The sequence below is a fragment of the Osmia lignaria genome, chromosome 6, assembly GCF_051020975.1.
Source record: "Osmia lignaria lignaria isolate PbOS001 chromosome 6, iyOsmLign1, whole genome shotgun sequence".
In the NCBI taxonomy this organism is placed as follows: domain Eukaryota; kingdom Metazoa; phylum Arthropoda; class Insecta; order Hymenoptera; family Megachilidae; genus Osmia; species Osmia lignaria.
In genome coordinates this window covers 2791744-2811521 of record NC_135037.1, presented here as the reverse complement: position 1 = coordinate 2811521, position 19778 = coordinate 2791744, and the positions used below count along the sequence as shown (strand labels likewise).

General features: G+C 39.8%; 4 protein-coding genes across 7 annotated transcripts; 1 reads left to right on the top strand and 3 right to left on the bottom strand.

Moving 5' to 3' along the window:
- Positions 1–206: 206 nt before the first annotated feature.
- On the bottom strand, positions 207–4480 carry LOC117601544 (uncharacterized). 3 transcript variants are annotated; one of them, XM_034318397.2, is made up of 10 exons: positions 3706–4478; positions 3489–3634; positions 3237–3362; positions 2889–3040; positions 2709–2825; positions 2579–2639; positions 2212–2507; positions 1979–2110; positions 1669–1890; positions 207–1583 (listed from the first exon to the last, which is right to left on the bottom strand). In XM_034318397.2, exons 2-10 carry the CDS (start codon positions 3608–3610, stop codon positions 460–462), a joined length of 2352 nt encoding a protein of 783 aa, XP_034174288.1. In that variant the 5' UTR covers positions 3611–3634; positions 3706–4478; the 3' UTR covers positions 207–459. The 3 variants fall into 3 exon arrangements, with proteins under 3 accessions (XP_034174288.1, XP_034174289.1, XP_034174290.1); XM_034318398.2 differs by lacking the exon at positions 3237–3362 and having other exon boundaries at positions 3706–4480; XM_034318399.2 differs by lacking the exon at positions 3706–4478 and having other exon boundaries at positions 3237–3418; positions 3489–3630.
- Positions 4481–4888: 408 nt separating this feature from the next.
- LOC117601542 (uncharacterized) lies at positions 4889–11998 on the bottom strand. Its single transcript, XM_034318393.2, has 6 exons — positions 11374–11998; positions 9389–10002; positions 8722–8895; positions 8541–8659; positions 8338–8484; positions 4889–8265 (listed from the first exon to the last, which is right to left on the bottom strand). The coding sequence occupies exons 1-6, from the start codon at positions 11382–11384 to the stop codon at positions 5173–5175; spliced, it is 4158 nt and encodes a 1385-aa protein (XP_034174284.1). The 5' UTR covers positions 11385–11998; the 3' UTR covers positions 4889–5172.
- A 1168-nt stretch (positions 11999–13166) lies between these two features.
- Positions 13167–17154, top strand: Vps16A (vacuolar protein sorting 16). Of its 2 annotated transcripts, XM_034317892.2 has the most exons (17): positions 13167–13292; positions 13363–13422; positions 13521–13707; positions 13801–13929; positions 14019–14160; positions 14242–14369; positions 14453–14634; positions 14703–15075; positions 15153–15280; positions 15360–15504; positions 15592–15726; positions 15826–15987; positions 16068–16217; positions 16318–16565; positions 16659–16755; positions 16827–16930; positions 17016–17154. In XM_034317892.2, the coding sequence occupies exons 2-17, from the start codon at positions 13367–13369 to the stop codon at positions 17152–17154; spliced, it is 2505 nt and encodes an 834-aa protein (XP_034173783.2). In that variant the 5' UTR covers positions 13167–13292; positions 13363–13366. The 2 variants fall into 2 exon arrangements, with proteins under 2 accessions (XP_034173783.2, XP_034173782.2); XM_034317891.2 differs by having other exon boundaries at positions 13215–13422.
- Ppcs (phosphopantothenoylcysteine synthetase) lies at positions 16952–19653 on the bottom strand. Its single transcript, XM_034317894.2, has 6 exons — positions 18751–19653; positions 18553–18683; positions 18367–18467; positions 18042–18256; positions 17760–17942; positions 16952–17667 (listed from the first exon to the last, which is right to left on the bottom strand). The coding sequence occupies exons 1-6, from the start codon at positions 18877–18879 to the stop codon at positions 17482–17484; spliced, it is 945 nt and encodes a 314-aa protein (XP_034173785.1). The 5' UTR covers positions 18880–19653; the 3' UTR covers positions 16952–17481.
- Positions 19654–19778: the final 125 nt, after the last annotated feature.

Here is a 19778-nt window from a genome sequence, read left to right as displayed (position 1 = left end):
CCCGATGTTTTCCGAACCGACCCGAATAGTCTTGATCCGTAATAAGCAACTGGCCAGACGTGTTGCTTATTTTAAGGCAATCCTGTATTAGTCGGGCCGCACATCACTAATGTATATGTGCGCGCGCAAGTTGGCTTCTTTGGATTAAACGATGTACATATCGGGTTTATGCGACGTTTTAAAAGAAACATTTTACGTTTCAGCAGCAACAAAGAGAGAACAAAGAATAGTCCAGTGGAACATAGAACGAGTATATGAAAAAAAAGAGAAAAGAAGACGGTATAAAATACGCTTGTTAACGAAGATGGTTTAAAAGTAGAGAAAAAGATTATCGTACAATTTACATGTGTGTCGATTTAACAGATCCGCATATAACGTAGATTGGAGTGTAGCTTTTAGGCCTCCTTAGGTCATGAACCGAAATGAATCATCGAAGCAAGGAAATAACCCGCCTAGTAATTATACTTGCACGTATTGTTCGTCGTCGGTATCCCCGTTATCGATCAGGTCCATAGAATGATCCTGATATATCCTTTCGTAATCGGTGTTGGACAACTGCTTTCTCACTTTCTCGTATCCGTCTCGATTGTGTTCGGTTTTATAAGAGTTCACTTGTTCGTACGGCGGTTCCTCGTTGGTACGAGCGACGCTTAAATATTTAACGCTCTCGTAATTCGGATCACCGTGATTGACCGACTCGTAGTTGGGATCCGTGTCGCTGTCGCCTGGTCGACAAACGGACGCGTAATTAGGTTCACCTGGATCGTGCGGCATACTCTCGTAATTCGGTTCCGAGTCCGTGTCTTGATCCACCTCGATTCTTCTCTTCCGCAATCTCACCTTTTCGTATCCAGGATCTTCGCTGCTAGCGTTGCTCGTTTGTCTCGGCTTGAACGGTACCGTGTAAGCTGTTGGTAAGTCTGTACCGTTTCTTACGGCTACCGTAGCCACGCCGGCGCTTTGATGGTAATCCACGTTTTTCCCTGAATACTGTTGCGAACGTAGCGTCTCGTAATTAGGATCGCAGGACTCGCGAATCGTAGTTGGATTATTTTTCGGCAAATCAACCGCGACCGCCTCGTAACCGTGCTCGACTCCGAAGTTTATGCTATCCGCGTTCTCATTGTTCCTGACCGATTTCAAAACGGCAATGTCCGAATGAAAGTTACCGATAGAATTGTTCGATGTTGCAGCGTAGTGGGCGGATTCGGACTCCTTCTTTTGCAGTTCCATAGAATCGTGACTAGACCATGAAACTCTATTTATCTCGACCAGACTAGGCTTTCGAAACGTACCAGAAGAGACAACAATCTCCGAAGACAGAATACTATGCGCTTCGTTCTGTTGCTCTTCCCCGTCTTTCTTTTTCTTCATCACCTTCGCGTACATATCCTCTAATGATTTTTCGTTCGACAGACTCGATTTTAATCGTTCTTCGTTCTTCGTTCTCTTCTCGATCGACGCGTACACTTCCATCGTTCCTTCCACCGGTGGAGGCGGTGGTAGCGGAGAATTAGCCTGACGTTTCTCCGGTTTAGGCGATGCAGGATTTACGATTGAACTGTTGGCACTCGAGGACGAAGCTGAGGACGAATTCGCAAAACGATTAACGAAAATTGAAGGCGGAGGCGGGAAAACAAGAAAAACTTATCGTCGATCGTTATTTACCTTGTCTAGAATGAGCGTGCGCGACGTGCCGCAAACTGTCGACGCTCGGAGGTTGTGGAGCGGAGTAAGTCTCTTCGGAACGTGACGGAGCTCGAGAAAACAATGTTTGTTCGTTTTGCGTTACTCGTTGAACCTCTGTCATGGTAGGCTGTATTTGAGCGTACGTTTCGCTGCCACTGGTGTACACTTTCTCTTGTTCGTCGATCGCAGCGTACATCTCGTCTGTTAAACAGAACGTACATACAGTTTGTCTATCGAATATCAAAGATAGGCGTTAAGTATCCTATGGGTTATTGCTTAGCACGAATACCAGAGTCGTCCGACACCGTCGCATAATGAGGATCCGTTAGAGGTCTGGCAGATTGACTTTGTCGACAAATTGTCTTCGTTTGCGCCATGATGTTTGCTAGGGGCTCTCTTACGCTTATACTGGTGTATCCTTCTATTGTAAAAAAAAATACATATATATATATATAAGGAGAGAAAACAAGGAAAAAAGATGAGATATTTCATAAACTCGCAAATGAACAAAAATATATTTACTCGAATCCTGAGAGTCTCCACTGAAATGTTGTTGCGGACTGTTAGAGCGAGGTTGAGACGACTGGGGTAATAGCATCGAAAGCGGTGGCGTCATATACGGCAGATCTTGATTAGCTTGTACTCCACCTGATATGGCATTAGCCGCTTGAATGTCATAGGAAGCGGTTTCGTTAGTTAAAAGCGAATTGTGCGAAGACGATCGACGGGTTCGCGGTGGAGCAACCGGGTTTCCGTTTCCAGCTTGACACGTCGACGTAGACGGTTGCTCGGTGTCGATCATTTGTTTCACGTTACTTCTGCAACATTATTATCGATTTTAATAACCGAGAGAACTTGTCTTCACCGATTACATTCAGCATTACTTTACCTAATCGCTTGATTAACCTCAGTCTTTTGAACGTTTTGAAGTTGAGCGTACGGATGCTCGACTGGAAGAAACGGAAACGTTTACCAATAAGATAAGAGAAATAGATAATAATTCTTCTTTCGTTCATTACCAGTGTCAGAATTTGGAGATGTAAATCTTGAATACTGATCGGCCGAGTTTTCTTGAATCAAAGGCCTTTGGTGTAAAATTTCTTGTATCTCCTCTTCCGGTATTCGTTCCTTCGTCGCTATGTCAAAGGCGATAGTATTATTCAAATGTACTCGATTATCTCTAATGTTTACGTTGATACCTGTATCACGAACGGTGGCATATAATTCTGAATGATCCCCGATCGTTTCAGTGGTTTCATAAATGCTTTGGGATACGGACGCATCTGTACTTTCATCTTTCTTTTCCTTGTCTTTTGGAATATCTGGAAGACTTCTATTGGCACTGGTTGTTCTATATACAGAATGTAAGAACGTTTTAATTTATTATTTGTAAGGCAAATCAATCTTGTACTTAATATATGTATACTCTATAATAGGCTACACGTATCAAAGCAACGATAAAGTTTGGATATTTTTGAAAAGCAATACTACGATGCAAGCGTATTCAGATAAAGTTGTTGAACGAAGCTCAACGTGTCGGCAGGAACCTTTTTGCACTTTCAACAGCATCTTGTGTAGATACGTATGGGACATTTGTTACTGGAATCCTGTTAATGCCATCGTTGTCAGAATCGTTTAGAGTTACCATTCCAGCAAGGCCAAGAAATTCATTCCTATTTAAAGGAATTACAACTGAATGTATCCTTGGAAACGGTCAAATAAACTGTATCTTCAAAATTATGCATTAAAGTATAAAAACATAGCTATACACTTGCGATTATAATTGTGTGCTCAATTACTTGTTTTCATTACGGCGACAACTGCAAATACAAGCAACAATGAGGCCAAGAAACGATAACAATGCTCCAACAGAGACAACCCAGTAACACCAGGTAGTTTCCTCGACAAAAGGTCGTATCATGTTACAGCATGTATCTTGAGGTTCCTATAAATTTTTCACCTTATAATATGCATACAACACAGAATAGATGATTGGACGAAAAGCAAAAGATTTACCTTTCGATCAAGTCATTGTTGAAGAATCCATGCACTTTGTCTTTGACATTTTACCAGTGAAATTTTGATGAATTCTGTTTGTCGTATACTCAAGATCAAAACTGGATAAAAATTTCTCCTGATGTGTAGTCTTATTTCTTCAAATTTCTTCAAATTTTTTCCTGTATTTGATTTTTTTCTTATCTCTCTCTATCTCTGTCTTTATCTTTCCCTTCCTCCCTCTATCACACTTTTTTCACTTTCATATATAAATTTTGTGTACTTATACATTACAATTTGTACAATTATGTTATAAAATACGCGTCTTCAGGCATTCAGTGTATATGCGTAATATTTGAAACGACTGAACGTTAATCAAACCGTCGAAAGCAATTGAAAGCATTTTTGTGTAGTACTGTTTGTACAGCTTACTGTTTAATTAGTATACATTTTAAGATTTTACAATTTTACATAATTTCACGATTCTTTCATAACTGATATGATGTTTGAAAGAAGAGTAAAGAACCTGTCAAAAGTTGGAGGTTCGTTTCAAAGATGTACGCCAAACGAGCATTACGTTTGTTATTTTGTAGAAAATTAAGATTTCATAGAAAAAAACGAAACCGCTTTTAAATACTGATGTTTACAAATACCCGGCTATTTATCGATATACCGATATGTCATATAAATATATATACTTGTGACATATCACGATCGCGAAATAAGGTTACGTTATATCAATGCATACCGTGTGTTTCGGCCATACGTGTATAGAGTATAGTAAAATACTCAATACTTGCCTACTTACCTGCATACTCACAAACTAGCGCGGAGCATACGCGACTTGCAATTCGTGATTGTTACGTTTCAATAATCGATACAAAGTTGCAAGTTTCAATTAGTCAATTAACCCATTTGCTACCGCGATCCCCAAATGGGGATTTGAATATATATATTTCTTTTTATCACTTGCAATAGGATTATATTAAATAAAATGTTAAATAGAAATATCAAAAATAAAAATTTGGCAGTTAATGGGTTAAAAGCTTAAAAACAAACGATAACGTAGATTTTCATTAGTAACGCTAGGTTATGCCTTGCGCTAGTCAAACATTCGATTTTAGAACGATGGATTCATTGTCAGAGGAAAAGGTAACGTTTGCTGCATTGAAATTCATAGTGTAATGTATAACAATATTTATTCATTTATTTATCTATTTACTAACATTAACTTATTTATTTATTTGCAGGGAAGAAAGAAGCAGATAAGAGTATCGTTTAGCAGATCGCTTCTGGAAAATACGTCAAAGGAGAATGGATTCGTTGAAAGAAGAAGACTTTCCTGTATTAACAAATATGTAGTTTTCAAAATAAGAAAACGATGTATGTACATAAGTATGTATGATAATAAGATATTTGAAGATATTCGAATATGCATGAGGTATTATACGAGGCTTGCGCCGTCGCGTCGTGCTTGGAATGGAAAAGTTATCTGTCGCATTTAGTATCCGGAGGACAGGCAATGTACATAGGTAAAGAGGGAGCATCGCAATATCCGTAAAACTGTTGTGCTTGCAGTTGCGATTGCGAGTGCGAATGGGATTGCGGTGTGGGAGGTAAAAGGGTGTGCACGAGGTGTATCGGTGGTTGTACGTAAGGCATCATTTGAACGGGCGTGGTCGGAACGGGAGGAACGATCGGTCCGTTTCCGCGGTCCAACGTCGATCCGTTGTAGGATCCAACGTAGATATCGTGATTGATTTTGCCCGAGTAGGTGCTGGCTGCGCCTCTGATCATCGAAACATCAGGGATGCTGCTAGTGGCCAGAGCAGCCAAACGTGCTTGTTCTATTCGGCCGGACCATTTGAAACGGCACACGCAAATGACTAGCACAATGAAGGCTATGAACGCGACTACTCCGCCAACGATACCGATGATCAAAGTATCGTCGGTTCCCGAAGCGTTCGCACCTGGTGACGCGGTAAGCACGCGGTCCTCGTTGTAATGCTTATTGCGATCAGAGTTTCGAACCGTAGGGGCTACTGTCCAAATGATGTCGGGCTCTGGGAGCGTCGATCTACCGGAGGCATGACCAATGGAAGGGAGCGTCGTTTCCAAGTTATTGGAGGCCGGTACTCGATCGCCCGACTGATCGTACAATAAAGAAGAAACGAAAGAGAAGTTGGAACACGATAATCGATCCTCGGTCAGATTGGTGAAAATAGCCCCGCGGAGGTGAGGCGGAGCGGCGCAAAGGACGCTCGACGCGTGGCCATTACCGTTCGTTTTCAGCCACTTCCACAGTTGCCTGGCGTCGCAATCGCAGTTAATCGGATTCCGTTGAAGGCCGTTGATCTTGACAAAGCCGGTTCGTTCGTCGAGCGCGGCAAGGAATTGAGCGGACAGAGTGGTAAATTTACTGCCGGAAACGTCCAGCTCCAAGTGAGTGGAACGCGGGACCGGGAAAAACAAGGAAGCGGGTATCGAGTCGATGGAGGTGTTCTTTAGACCGAGAAAGAAGGTCGGTCCTCGAACGCCGACCAACGAGCTCGACATTAGATTCTTCAGTCTCTCGCCTCGCAGAGTTAATTCCCTGAGCCGAGGATGGCTGCGTATCGATAACTGTTCGTTGCTCACCGATGAATCTTTCACCTCGACGTCCAACGTCTCTAAACCGTTCATTCCTTTAAGAATCCCCTGTAGGTCGAAGTAACCTAATTTCGGGTAGCTATACGCCGACAAGGAGCGTAGCTTCGGCAACGGTTTGAAAACGTTCTTCTCGATCCTGGTGCAGGTGGGCAGGTCGGACAGGTTAAGAAAACGCAAGCCGTTCAAACCGTCGAAGCTGGTTTCGTTTAAAATTCCCGCGTCGTTTCCGGACACGTCCAACCAACGAAGCACCGGTAATCGTTTCAAAGTACCGATCACGCTTTGAAAATCTGAAAAGTTGTTCCTCGAGAGATCCAAGCTCTGTAACATGGTGGTGCGTTCAAGCGCGTCGCTTGGAACGTTCATCAGATCGTTCCCGGACAGATTCAGTCGCTTGAGAAAAGGTGTTTCCAATCTGACCAGACGTTTAACACCGGTATTGGCAAGATTCAACGAACGCAAAATCTTTGCCTCTCCGAGAATTCGGTTGATCGCGTTCTCGCTTAAAGGATTGCCCGAGAGATCTAGGTCCTTCAGGTTGCCAGGGATATCCTGATCGAACAGTTCGACCATCCTGTTACGAGCGAGATTCAAACTGGACAAGGAGCCAGATTGTCTTCGGAGAGATATGATCGGGATCTCGTTGATCCGATTTCCGGCCAGATCGATGCTCTCGACCGTGCGCACTCTGCTCGGCTCGAAGATCGTATCCGGTAAGGTGTTCAAACGATTGTCCCGTAGATTCAAATGCTCGAGGCGGAGCAGACCTTCGAGCGTTCTTTCGCTCAACGTTTCGATAACGTTTCCGGACAGATCGATCAATTGTAGCTGGGTAGAGTTGTGAAAAGCCAGCTCGTCGACCGATTCGATCCGATTCGAGGCCAGGTTCAAATCTCGAAGCCGGCCGAGCTGAGAAAAGGCAAACTCGTCGATGCGTCTCAAGCTGTTCCTGGCCAATCGAAGCCCCTCCAAGAATTGCGATGGTTTCAAGTAATCGGTCGGCAAGTAGACGAGTCGATTGCCCGACAGATCGAGCTCCCTCAGCCTCGGATGAATCGCAAAAGCCGTCGGGGAGAATCGTTCTATTCGATTGTCGGACAAGTCTAGAATCTCAAGACCGGTCCCGGTATCGAAGTGTTCCCCGGCGAACGAGCTTAATCTGTTCCCTCGCAAGTTCAACTCGTACAGACCGATCAAGCCCACGAAAGCTCCGTTCTCGATCAGTTCAAGTCGATTGCCGGACAGATCGATCCTGGACAGGTTGCGAAGATCGTTGAACGTCGCTTCCTCGATCCTTTCCAACCGATTTCCAGCGATCGATATTCTCTCGATGGATTCGAGGTTCCGGAACAATATCGCCGGTAAAATCTTTAGACCGGTTCGCGACACGTCCAGGTTCAGCAAGGAGGATGGAAAAACCGGCGGGAAACCTCCGTACAACGGATTCGAGCTTAAGTTTAAAAATTCGAGCATCCGCAATTGGGCGAAAGTCTCTGGCCTGATCCGTGTCAGTCGATTACCGGCTAAGTTAAGAGAAATCAGTTTCTTCAGAGCAAGTTCGCCGATCGACGTTAATCTATTGAAGGAAACGTCCAAGTCGAGTAACGTGTCCTCTAGTCCGGAGAACGTGTCGCTGGAGATGCTGGACAGCATATTTCCGGATAACTCGATGCCGATCAGATTCTCGAAATCCCGAAACAAGCCAGCCGGTATTTCTCGCATCAGGTTTCGGGTAAGCGCCAGTCTAACGAGACTGGAGGATGTCGGTTTGATCAGCTCGGTGGACAGTGCGGCTATACGATTGAACTCCATGTGAAGATGAGTCAACGAGGGTAATCTCGCTAGAGCCGTACCCGGTACTAATAAGATGTTATTGTCTTGCAAAGATAACCACTTTAGCTCGATCAAACCGTCGAACGATGATTCCTCCACCTGAGTGAATAACGATAGAGATCCCGTTAAGTAGACTCCTCCTTTTACCTTTTTATTCTATTCTTTACCTACCGTGCGTAAAACGTTCAAGCTTAAGTCGAGCCTAGCGAGGCTAGAAAGATCTGAGAAGGTATTTGCTCCAAGCCGACCAATGTTGTTTCGACTAAGATCCAATACCTGAAGTTCTTTCAGCGTCGTCAACTGCACGCGTTCTATCTCCTGGAAGGTGAACCGATCAGATCGGATAAACGTATCGCGACGTGGATATTGCTTACGGTAATTAAATTGTTGGAAACGTTGAGAAACTTCAAGTCCGTCAAATGTCTCAACGCGTCGCTGGGAAATTCTTGAAGGAAGTTTGCCGACAGATCCAATTGCAGTAAATTATAAGCCCCTGTAGATATAATCGATTCGATGTTAGTCGATGTTAATTGAATCTTTCTCTCTCTATTATACCTTTGAATACGTCACTGTTAAAACGGCCGAGATCATTGTGGGATATATTTAAGAGCAATAATTGTTCCAGTCCGGAAAGAGCGTCATCCTCCATATGAGACAATTCGTTATCGCTCAGATCTAATCGCAATAGCGATTCACCGATCATCGAAAAAGCGGCTCGTGGTAACGAAGCTATGAAAGGAGAGAAAAAATTAGGGAAATCTCGCATTGTCGTAATATCTCTTGAAAGAAAAACAGATCGCGAAAGGTAACGATTTAGTAATGTGCGGCCCGACTAATCGGGCGGGCTCGAGCGGGCGTCCGTGCAGTCGGGTAGCCCGACTTTTTCGGGTTCGATCGGGCTTAGTCGGGTTGATTTGGACGAGCGACACAACTCTCATGTAAGTACTTGTTAATACTTGCAATAAACATGTGCAAAATCTGTTTTATATGGAATTTTGGAATAAGATAATTTTTATTATGTGGAAAAATAATACTACGGGAGCTCGTCCGAATCAGTCCGATTGAGCCCGATCGAACCCGAAAAAGTCGGGCTACACGGATGTATCGGACGTCCGCCCGAGCCCGTAATTTCGGGTTCTCGCACATCCCTATGCATTTGAAAGAAAACTGAAACGGAAAGTTTTATATCGTTTCAAATACGAATCCTTTTACTCCTACGTACCGATATTATTACCAGACAGCGACAACACTCTGATAGACTTTGGTCCTTTCAGCGACATCGTCGGTACCGCGGTCAAATTGTTACCGTCCAAGTAAAGTTGCTCGAGGCTGTCGCACCCCTTGAATATACCCTCTTCGATACTTCGAAGACCGTTTCTGCTCAGATCGAGCAGTCTCAGCTCCTTCATCCCGTGAAACTCGTTGCTCGAAAATATCGGATTCAGGTTGTCGCCCAATAAATTATCGGCCATCTTTAATTCGGTCAGCAGCGTCTGGGCACGAAGCGCGCGACCCATCAGTCTATGAATCGAATTGCCAGATAAATCGAGTTTCCTCAGGTTTAAGTTCGCGGATTCGAGCAAATCCTCCGGTAGATTTTGGTATCCGCTGTTTCTTTGGCTGAACGAAACGATCGGCTCCTCTCGTAGACTGTCCACGTTGTCTCGCGTAAAGATCGCCCGGTCGCAATTCATCTCGATCGAGCGGCTGTATTCCGTGGAAACGGAACATTTGCAAGGGACTTGCAAATCTCGTTTCAACTCGATGCACGGTATCCATCCCGTTTGCTTTGACGAGGAAACGATGGAAATTAAAAGCACCAACGGCAAGTACCACCTGAAATTCAAATAATTCTGTTTACAGAATCATTCGATTCAATTTACTTTCATTGTTATTCAAACCCACCGCCAAAAGCGAGTAATCGAGTCGTAGGAAGATAATATGGCGAAGAAATAGAAATTTCGATGGGAAAGAAGTGTTGGAATCTGGGTGAAGAAACGACTGCTTTTTAAGTATGAAAGTTTATTCAAGTAGTTCCTTGTCTCACGCCGAACTCAACTAACAGAATTACGTGTATGATGAAATACGCAATGGAACGCAATAAGTAAGTACACGACTCGCTGGTTACATCTTTCTTTCTGAGCAGGACCTATGGTCAGGGAGTATACGCTATTTCGTTATTCTTGATTTACGTCTTATTTTGATCCCTACAATCACCCCTTAAAATTTTGCCCACCTGTTGTCGAACACCCTGTATAATATATTCTTAACCTAGTGGGGGAGGATGACCTTAGCCATTATGACTAACTGAGTGACGAAGGTGAATAATCTATTTTTTGACTTTAGGGACTATCCCTATGATGAGTTGGTTCATTCGCTATAGGTTAAATAAAATTATCGTTATTTGAATGGTTGGTCATCCAACAGAAGGAACGCGATAAAAGACGAGGCGGTAAAAGAAACAAGAACGTATGGCCTGCTTTGGTCAAGCTTGTACGATCAAAGTATCTTGAAACGTGGCTATCTGTTGCGGCCTCCTATAACGGTGATTTTGTCCGCTATACGAACTACAGGCTCGTACCGCTTCGTCGCTAAACTTGTTCCTTGCGAATGTCCAAATGATCAGCGCATTTTCTTTTTTCCCTTTTCCCTTTCTTTTTTTCTTTCTCAATCGAGCTAGAATTTCTCGTTTTTAACCCGAACCGTAACGCAGACACGCGTGATGCATGCTAATGGAATGTGACGCGTACGTAAGATTCGAATGGGAATCGATGCAAATACTTGCTCGATCCCGATGCGATTAACTGGCCGCAAACTCGCGGAAAACAGGTTTGAAGTTGGAAGAAAGCGCGCGTGTTCTCGAAAGTATTTTATAGCTTGAATTCGTTGCGTTTTTATCTATTGCCCTCGTGAAACAAGGTTCGTTTTCCTTTCGATTTTCTCTCGCTTTCGTTTACACGTTGCATCTCGTGACTCGACCTGACTCGGTTATCCGCTTATTCGCTTATTATCCGCTCGTTTCGTTTCGTTTCATTCCGTTCCGTTCCGTTCCGTTCCGTTCAAATAGAAGATTCGTTCGAAAGGTTCCGTTAGAAAGTATCCGTATGATCCTGTTCCATGGGATTATATCTAGCATTAAATTCGAGCGCGGTTGCTACAGAAAACGAATAATAGAGTCATTTATTGACGAACAACGCGACCACTTACCCTCTTTTCATAGTAGCTATTCCACGTAATAATTCGAACCGACTAGAAATACCAACAACCAAATCGTTCTCTCTTCATCGTTGCATGTCTTCATCCATTTCCTCGTACGAATCAAACGCGTCAAAGAACGTGATCGTTTGCCATAGCGATCATCCGTAGGTGGTCCTGCTGGTCTACGAGATTGCACATTCACGCAGCTCTCCTTTTCCTTTTTCTCTAGCTTCACTTTTATCCCGTTTCTCTTTGTTCGCTTTCCCGTTGATCGGTCTATTAATCGATTAGTCGATTAATTTACTGCAGATCAGTCTCCCATTCTTCTTCTCTTTTTCATTAAGATCGATCGAAAGTTTTTCACAAAGTCTGATCTATCGTAAAAAATAACGAACCAACTAACTTCTTCACGCTGAACGAGATTCAAGTAAACGACAAGTACCTACTCGGCCAGCCGCGCACCGATGAAAAATCGTAATAAAAGATCGAAAGAGAAAATGCTGGGAGCGTAACGCGCGCTCTACCCTTTTCCACTGATTTCGCAGAGTCTTGTAACGGGGACCGCGCGCGACTTTACTTACACTCGAGAAACCTCGGCTTACGAGGCGTGATTTGCAGGTAGGGGAAACGGTAAACAGCCAGATGAAGGGTACACCGATATGCCCCCCCCTGTGTATGTACCTGTATGCATACATCCATCTATATAATACACGTTTGCAGCCTGAGAAAAGAGCACGAGATGGGATCGGATGGACGTAGGAATGTTCCTCGAGCAACCTTTCACTGGCACCATCGCATTGCGTCGTCTGTTCGCGGTATCGCCACCAACTTTCCTGCCTGAACCGTTACCCTCGCACAATTCCACATTTACCGTCTTCCATACTCCTTTCTCGTTCAGCTACCTTGATATCTCTCTTATCGTACCATCACCATCTTACGCCATTGCGCCCTTTCCTCCTCTTACATATATTTACGCATTTTCCAATACTTTTACTATCTATTTAGTCGTTTAAACGTGTAAATATGGTAAACGGTCTAAAATCGCACTTCCGGGGCTCGTAACGATATTGATAATCGAAAAAAAATCAAGTTGTCGAGGCTCGTAACAATGTTGCTAAACGGTAAATTCTGAATCTCCTTGGTACCTACAATGTTATAAAACGTGATATCCGGATTACTCGGCCGGTAAAACAGGGACAATTATCATGCCGGCTGTCTGTTGGGGTACCTGAGACCCCCTAAAGCAATGACTTCTCGAAACAATGATTTATCCAGTCTTTTTGTATTTGTAGTGACTATATTATTACACCGTAAATACATATATGTATATATAGCTCAATAATTAATTTTATTTCAAAGTTTTAATTATTAAAAACATGATACTAAACCAGTTCAATCTTTTATATGGTTCTATTACGCGGGCAAGTAAATTTAAAAAAAATTGAAATGATGGCATCTCGCGGACGGGATCGGAACTAAAAAAATTCGTAACAGGAGAGCGGGAAGCAATGGCGGTATGCAAGGAGGTACTTATATTATGGACATGCAGGGAAAAAACTAATTTTCTAGAAACAATTTATGAACTTTTATGATGCCATTATGGTGCCGTTTTCAAGGCAGAAATTCGAGACTCCTTGAAAATAAAGGCATGTTCAGTTTTATACCGCAGTTCACCAGAGTCCATAACTCCGAAAAGACCTGTTTTCGTTCTTCGCGCTTCTCCAGTGCGCATCTTCGCCCTGATTGGCGATACCCCCAAACGAAGTGGAAAGCGATTAGCAGAGAACTCGCTGCGTTCCCCCATCTTTCAACCTGCGCGTCGCAGTTATGGACTCTGGTGAACTGCGGTATATATGTATCTGTAGTCACCGCTCATGATGAGGCATGCGCATATTTCACTCTGAATTTGATAAACACTGTTAGTTGACGTAAGTCTCAAACACAGTCGCTTATTCTTCTTCCTCTATTATTATTTATCATCAGAATTATATTACTCAGAAAGATGTCGGCTATGTTAACTGCTGATTGGTTTCCTTTGGGCCGAGACGTGTACTTTAGGTAATACTATTGAGGTTATACATGAATTGATAATAAACTTTAGAGAAAGAATAAATACAGAGGTTTATATGGTTAAAGAAAAACAATAATTTTTTCAGAAAATTCGAACTCTATCCATTATCTTTCCAACATGAGGTTTCGAATAATAATTTTTTAGTAGCAGCTCCTTACGGAGGTTCCATTGCAATTACCAGGAATCCAAAGAAATTGGTTAAAGTTCAAGGAACCAGTAAACCTATGATATATTTATATACATCATCTGGAAAATTAACAGCCAAGTTACAAGTATGTCTTTCAAAACTACCATTAATTTGATACAATTATTTTTTAAGCAGATTAAACCTATGATATTGAAATTTTATGGCTCAATTATTTTAGTGGAGCGGTGGACAATTGGTTTATCTAGGTTGGTCTCAGCAAGAAGAATTGTTATGTATACAAGACGATGGTATGGTTCACATATACGATATGTTTGGCACTTATCAACATGCCTTTACCATGGGAAATGTAAGTCATTGTTGAACGAACCAAATAATATGCACATGGTTTAATTTAGACATTATGATTATATTGTTGTTTCCTTTCTTCTATAACAGGAAGTGAAAGATACCAAAGTTGTAGAGGCAAAGTTCTTTGTCAGCTACACTGGTACAGGTATCGCAGTTTTGACCTCTACTAATCGTATATTCCTAGTGAATAACGTGGTGGAACCAAAAGTTAGACAAATAGAAATTCCCAGTAAGTTTGTTGAACAGCATTCAGTATCATCTTTAATTCATAAATTCAATCTTTATATATCATACGTTTTTTTTGCTCCAGGGCACGGAGGCACCATAGATTGTTGGTGTTTAGTACTTTGCGACAGGGAATCTCGTGTAATTTTATCAAACCGAGATGGAATATTTGTTGTACATCAGTCGTATCAAAACGCAGTCCACGTACCATTTGTATGATGTAAAAGCTTTAAATGTTCGAAAGTAAGCAAAATCTATACTCGGTATTTAAACAAATTATATATTTCTTTCTTTAGGACAATATCTTCAGCAGACATAATAAAATATACAGTGTAATAGCCATGGCTGTGTCTGGAAATAATCGTCATATCGCTCTTTATACGGATACCAGTCATTTGTACATAGGTTCTGTTGATTTTAAGAAAAAATATTGCGAGCATTATACGAATATGAAAGAACCATTAGAAAATATAGCATGGTCGGTATATCATTTCTATCGTTATCTATACCATTTTAATCGATTTGCTGATACATTGAAATTTCTAGGTGTGGAACTGAAGCTGTAGTATGCAGCTGGAGTAGTACCGTAATGGTGGTCGGTAGAACCGCCGAAGTAATAGTGTACACTTACGACGGTCCGGTACATCTTGTTACAGAAATTGACGGTGTGCGTGTACTGTCTGGTTCTTCTCATGAAATGATACAGAAAGTACCGAGCGTTGTTCAAAAGATATTTGGTATTAATTCAACCGATCCTGCATCTTATCTTTTGGAAGCTTCGAAACAATTTCAGAAGAAGAGCCATAAAGCTGACAGTTACATAGATCTGGTTAAAGATAAATTAGACGTAGCGGTAAAAGCTTGTATCGATGGTGCTGGTCATGAATTTCATTTTGAAACGCAAAAGCTTTTAATGAGAGTAAGATTTCTAACTTCTTATTCATACTTGCATCCTGCGGCAAATGAACGATACAATATTCTTTCTGATTATCCTAGGCAGCCAAATTCGGAAAAGGCTTTAGCAAAACAGTCAATCCTGACTATTATGTTAATATGTGTCGAACGTTGAGAGTTTTGAATGCGGTTAGACATCCTGCGATTGGAATTCCATTAACGTATACTCAGTATCCTTTTATTTAACTCATACTATGTACCTTTACCTTCTAATCATTTTCATAAGTTTTATTTACTTAATAATGACAGATTTACTGTTTTAACGAGTCAAGTGTTGTTAGATAGGCTCGTTGCGAGGAGACACTACTATTTAAGCATACAAATTGCACGACATCTTCAGTTACCTGAAATCGAAGGAGAAAGTCGAATATTAGCTCATTGGGCTTGTTATAAAGTAATATGCTTGCTTCTTCTCAAATATTAATTATTTTATTGAATGTATTTCTGTATTTCTTAATCATTCTCCTGCTTTTCTTAATAGGTCAAACAAACACAGTTGGATAAGGAACAAATAGCAGAAGAAATAGCCGATAAATTAGGATACGCGCCCGGAGTTTCTTACAGCGAAATTGCAAAACGAGCAGCCGATTGCGGTCGAAAACAGCTAGCTATCAAAGTGAATTCTTTATTCTCTATGGAACTATTTAAGAGAAATTAGCATCATTTTAATGGCTGAGTTATTATCACATTTAACATTTTTTCTTTTCTTTTTAAGCTGATAGATTATGAACCACGTGCACACCAACAGGTACCGCTTTTGTTAACGCTTGGAGAAGAAAGAGCTGCTTTAAGCAAAGCCGTTGACAGTGGAAATACTGACTTGGTTTATACAGTGATACTTCACCTCAGGGAAAATATGACGCTCAGCGACTTCCAGGTAAATAATTGATTACCGTTCGATGAAAAGTATTTGAGAGAAATACAGAGTTAGGTAACATTCATGTTATTGATTGACAGATGTCCATAAGCCGTTGTCCTTTAGCGATGGCCTTATACATTAAATATTGTCAAAATCACAATCGGGAAACACTTCGAGATATTTATAATCAGTACGATGACTTTCATTCTCAAGCGATATGGTTTATTACTGAAAGTTATCAGCGAAAGGTTGGTTCAACTTAATAATATAACTAAACCTTTAAGTTTTTATTTTATGTTTGTTAATATCGTTGGTCAATCAGTTGTTTATACGATTAATATCGTTTAGAATACAATGGCAAGAGAAGCTTTATTGCAGTCTGCTCAAGAAAATTTCAAGTTAGCTCGTAACGATACCAACGCGGCTTTGACAGAGGAACAAATAAAATTGTTACGCTATCAAAGATCTTTAGAAGATATATTACACGAATCAATCGTTGGAAAACCGCTTCACGATACAGTACAGATATTATTGTCACACAATGAATTAAAATTGGCAGATAAATTGAGATCGGAATATCGAATATCAGACCGAAGGTATGACGAGTAATTTCAGTTCTCAGTTGCTTGTGAATTACTCTTCTTCTATACATATGTAATGTGTAACACATGTGAAAACGTTGTTTTTAGATATTGGTGGTTACGAATACATTATTTAGCAAAAGAGGATATGTGGAGTGAACTAGAAAAGCTTTCTAAAAGCAAAAAATCTCCCATTGGTTATGAGGTAATTTTTCTACTCTGCTGTTAAAGTAACCAATCAATTTTCTAATTTTTTTTCGTTTTCATTCGTTTCAGCCATTTGTAGATCAATGTTTGAAATATAACAAAGAAAGAGAGGCAAAGAAATATTTACCTAAAGTAAAAGATGAGCTGAAAGTGAAATACTTTGTCAAACTAAAGTAAGTATACGTACAAATTAATATCAGGATAACGTGTTTATTTTGTTACGACAAACGTAATAAAATAATTAATTCGATATTACAGAATGCTAAACGAAGCGATTCAAACAGCAGTAGAACAAAAAAATGTTTCAGCGTTAAAATTTGTCCTGGCACAATGTAATGCATCTGATAGACAGTTAATTGATAAAATTAACATGTATATAACAAGTCTTGAAAACTAACATTCTATTAATATGGTTTCGAATCATTGGTTAAAAATTGAGATATGTTCATCAGAAAGTTATTTTCTAGATACATTTAAGTGAAAACAATTTAAAAACAGGTTAAATTTTTTTTAAAGGTGCATATTTGTACAAGTATACACGTACACGTGTATGCACATCTGTATGTAAATATTATTACTATGTATAAAATAATGAGATCAGAACCTATAATAGATCTCTTAAATATCTCGGTATATTAATGTAATTAATTTAATGTATATACATACATATATATACATATATGTATTTAATCTTTCTAAACTTAACATGTAATGGGAATATTCATCAACTACTTTCTCCTGTAGACTTTATGAAATTTTGATGTCTGTCAACAAGATCATTGACAATTAATCGTTCGATTTCCTCACCTCTGTTCAACTGTTCGTTAGTAAGAGAAATGACATGATTACTTTCCTGACTGACAATTGTTACTTGTTGTTTTCGAGTATGCAACATATTTGCTATGACCAGCTGGAACAAAAATAGTTTCAGTGTGTACAAAGAAACAGTATATTTTATTAATTTACAATATGCTATTAACGAAATTAATTGAAATTACTCACATTGTGTTTGTATCTATTGAGTGCACTTCTGGCTTTTAAAATTAAAAGGCTTTCATCAGTTTCCAACTTAAAGGACACTACAAATGCTTGCGGAACCCACAGACTTACTAAAGGAGCTAATATTTTTGGCACCAATTGAAGGGATATTGTTTGCGGTTCATTTGAAGAAATTTTATGAACAGCCTAAACATATTGAAAGCGATTTTACACATAAATAAATTTTAACAATTTTGTTAAAATTGATTTTGTGATGTGTTTATAGAAAATTTTGAACATATATACCAATTCATTGGAAGGAATGTAAAAATCGGAAACTGCAGCAGCCAGGTACAAAATAGCTTTGTTTTTAAAGGAAGCTAGTGCTTGACAGGCAGACCGAAGAAGCCAAAGATATTCAGAAAGGGTTGTGAAAGTGAGTTGCAATAGTCTATCTTGATTCAGAGCTTCTTTATATTTATGCAGTATTGTCGCCAACTTCTCTGTATACTGTGGCAACACTACAAACACAGTATGGATTGTATAGTTATGTTACAATTAAATCAATTACACAATTTAGTGTAACTGATTTTTTTATTAATTAATCGGGATAAAAAGGAAAGATATATACCTGCAACAGTAGATTTTCCATCTTGCTGCTCATTGACCTCTAACATATCTAAAAACTTTTGTCCTGTAAAATGTCTGGAAAATGGTTCTAAAGACTTAACTCTGTCAACAATTAAATAATAAATATTAATATGATAAAACAGTGATTTTATAAATATATATAAAATATTTGTAATTTATTAATTACCTATACATAAATATTACTGCATATCCAGATTCTAAAAAATATTCTGCAGATACAGATCCCCTAGTCCCTGCACTGAAATTATCAACAAATCTTACCGTATTGTGTTCTAAAGGTATTGTTGTGCCACCACTCTATAAGATCCATACATACCATCTTAATGCAATAAAATATATAATACTCAGTAAGGTAAACACTTACCGTAACTAACACAACTTTATTGTTTTTTTTTAATTGTCTTTCTGTAAATGCTTTCAATAATGCTTCACTTTGAGCAAAATCTTGAGGTGGTGGATGTTTAGCATAAAATTCTTCCCAAGTTAAATTCATGTTTATATGTATATATAACACACGCGCGCAATTAAAAATACAATATTATGATAAAACTTTCTACTATATCACGTAAAACAAATAGATGATTTTAAACCGTATAAATTTACGCAGTAAATTGTACATGTAAATTACAAAATAAATGTTGAAAACATATGATAGAGTAACAGTAGAATATTTATCGTTAAAAACAATAATACTATGTTTTACTCAAGAACTTTTTATTGCATTGTAACAATGATGGTTCAGACCTGGCACAACTAAACAAGAATTGTCAATTATCAGTGACTACAGATCTGTAGTTACTGCAATTATATTCCAACTCATCGATATTGAATATATTACGCGTTTAGCAAATGCGCCACCAGATAGCGCAAAAATTGATTCGTTTCCTTTGACAAACTTCCATTTTAAAAAATCCGCCATAAATTATTTTTTAAAATTCGATTCTAGCGCCATCTATACAGAAATGGCGGAAACTATTCGACAATTTACCGACTACCGTATGATAAGTCGGTAAGTGGCTTTCGCTACTTTCCGAGAGATGGCGGTAGTGCTCCATTTGAAAAATCTGTAGATAAGTTGTTGAGTAGTTTCCACCGTTTTTGTATAGATGGCGCTGAGATTGAATTTGAATGATCATTGATGGCGGTCTTTTCAAGATACAAATGTATCAAACAATTATTTTAATAATTTTTCCGTCTTGTACTGATTTTGACTTATTTCTCAAAAATAGAATTCAAGGAGTTAAAATTGTCTTTTCAGTTGCGAGTACGAGGTGTGATAGAGGAGGAACTGTTAAGACAGACAGAACTGTCATACAAATTGTGCAGACCTAACCTTACCTAGGGGTAGCTGAGGCTCCCAAAAATAATGACCTTTGATGACAAAAGCATGTC

Coding starts and splice junctions, on each gene's coding strand:
- LOC117601544 (XM_034318397.2), bottom strand. CDS start 3,610: ATGATACGACCTTTTGTCGAGGAAACTACCTGGTGTTACTGGGTTGTC. Junction 2,640..2,708: donor ATCTCCAAATTCTGACACTG/GTAATGAACGAA, acceptor CGTTTCTTCCAG/TCGAGCATCCGTACGCTCAA. Junction 1,584..1,668: donor GCACGCTCATTCTAGACAAG/GTAAATAACGAT, acceptor ATTCGTCCTCAG/CTTCGTCCTCGAGTGCCAAC.
- LOC117601542 (XM_034318393.2), bottom strand. Junction 8,660..8,721: donor TAACAGTGACGTATTCAAAG/GTATAATAGAGA, acceptor TTATATCTACAG/GGGCTTATAATTTACTGCAA. Junction 8,266..8,337: donor GCTTGAACGTTTTACGCACG/GTAGGTAAAGAA, acceptor TTATTCACTCAG/GTGGAGGAATCATCGTTCGA.
- Vps16A (XM_034317892.2), top strand. CDS start 13,367: ATGTCGGCTATGTTAACTGCTGATTGGTTTCCTTTGGGCCGAGACGTG. Junction 16,218..16,317: donor CTGAAAGTTATCAGCGAAAG/GTTGGTTCAACT, acceptor AATATCGTTTAG/AATACAATGGCAAGAGAAGC. Junction 16,756..16,826: donor AATCTCCCATTGGTTATGAG/GTAATTTTTCTA, acceptor CATTCGTTTCAG/CCATTTGTAGATCAATGTTT.
- Ppcs (XM_034317894.2), bottom strand. CDS start 18,879: ATGAATTTAACTTGGGAAGAATTTTATGCTAAACATCCACCACCTCAA. Junction 18,684..18,750: donor ATAAAGTTGTGTTAGTTACG/GTAAGTGTTTAC, acceptor TGGATCTTATAG/AGTGGTGGCACAACAATACC. Junction 17,668..17,759: donor TCAATAGATACAAACACAAT/GTGAGTAATTTC, acceptor TTTTTGTTCCAG/CTGGTCATAGCAAATATGTT.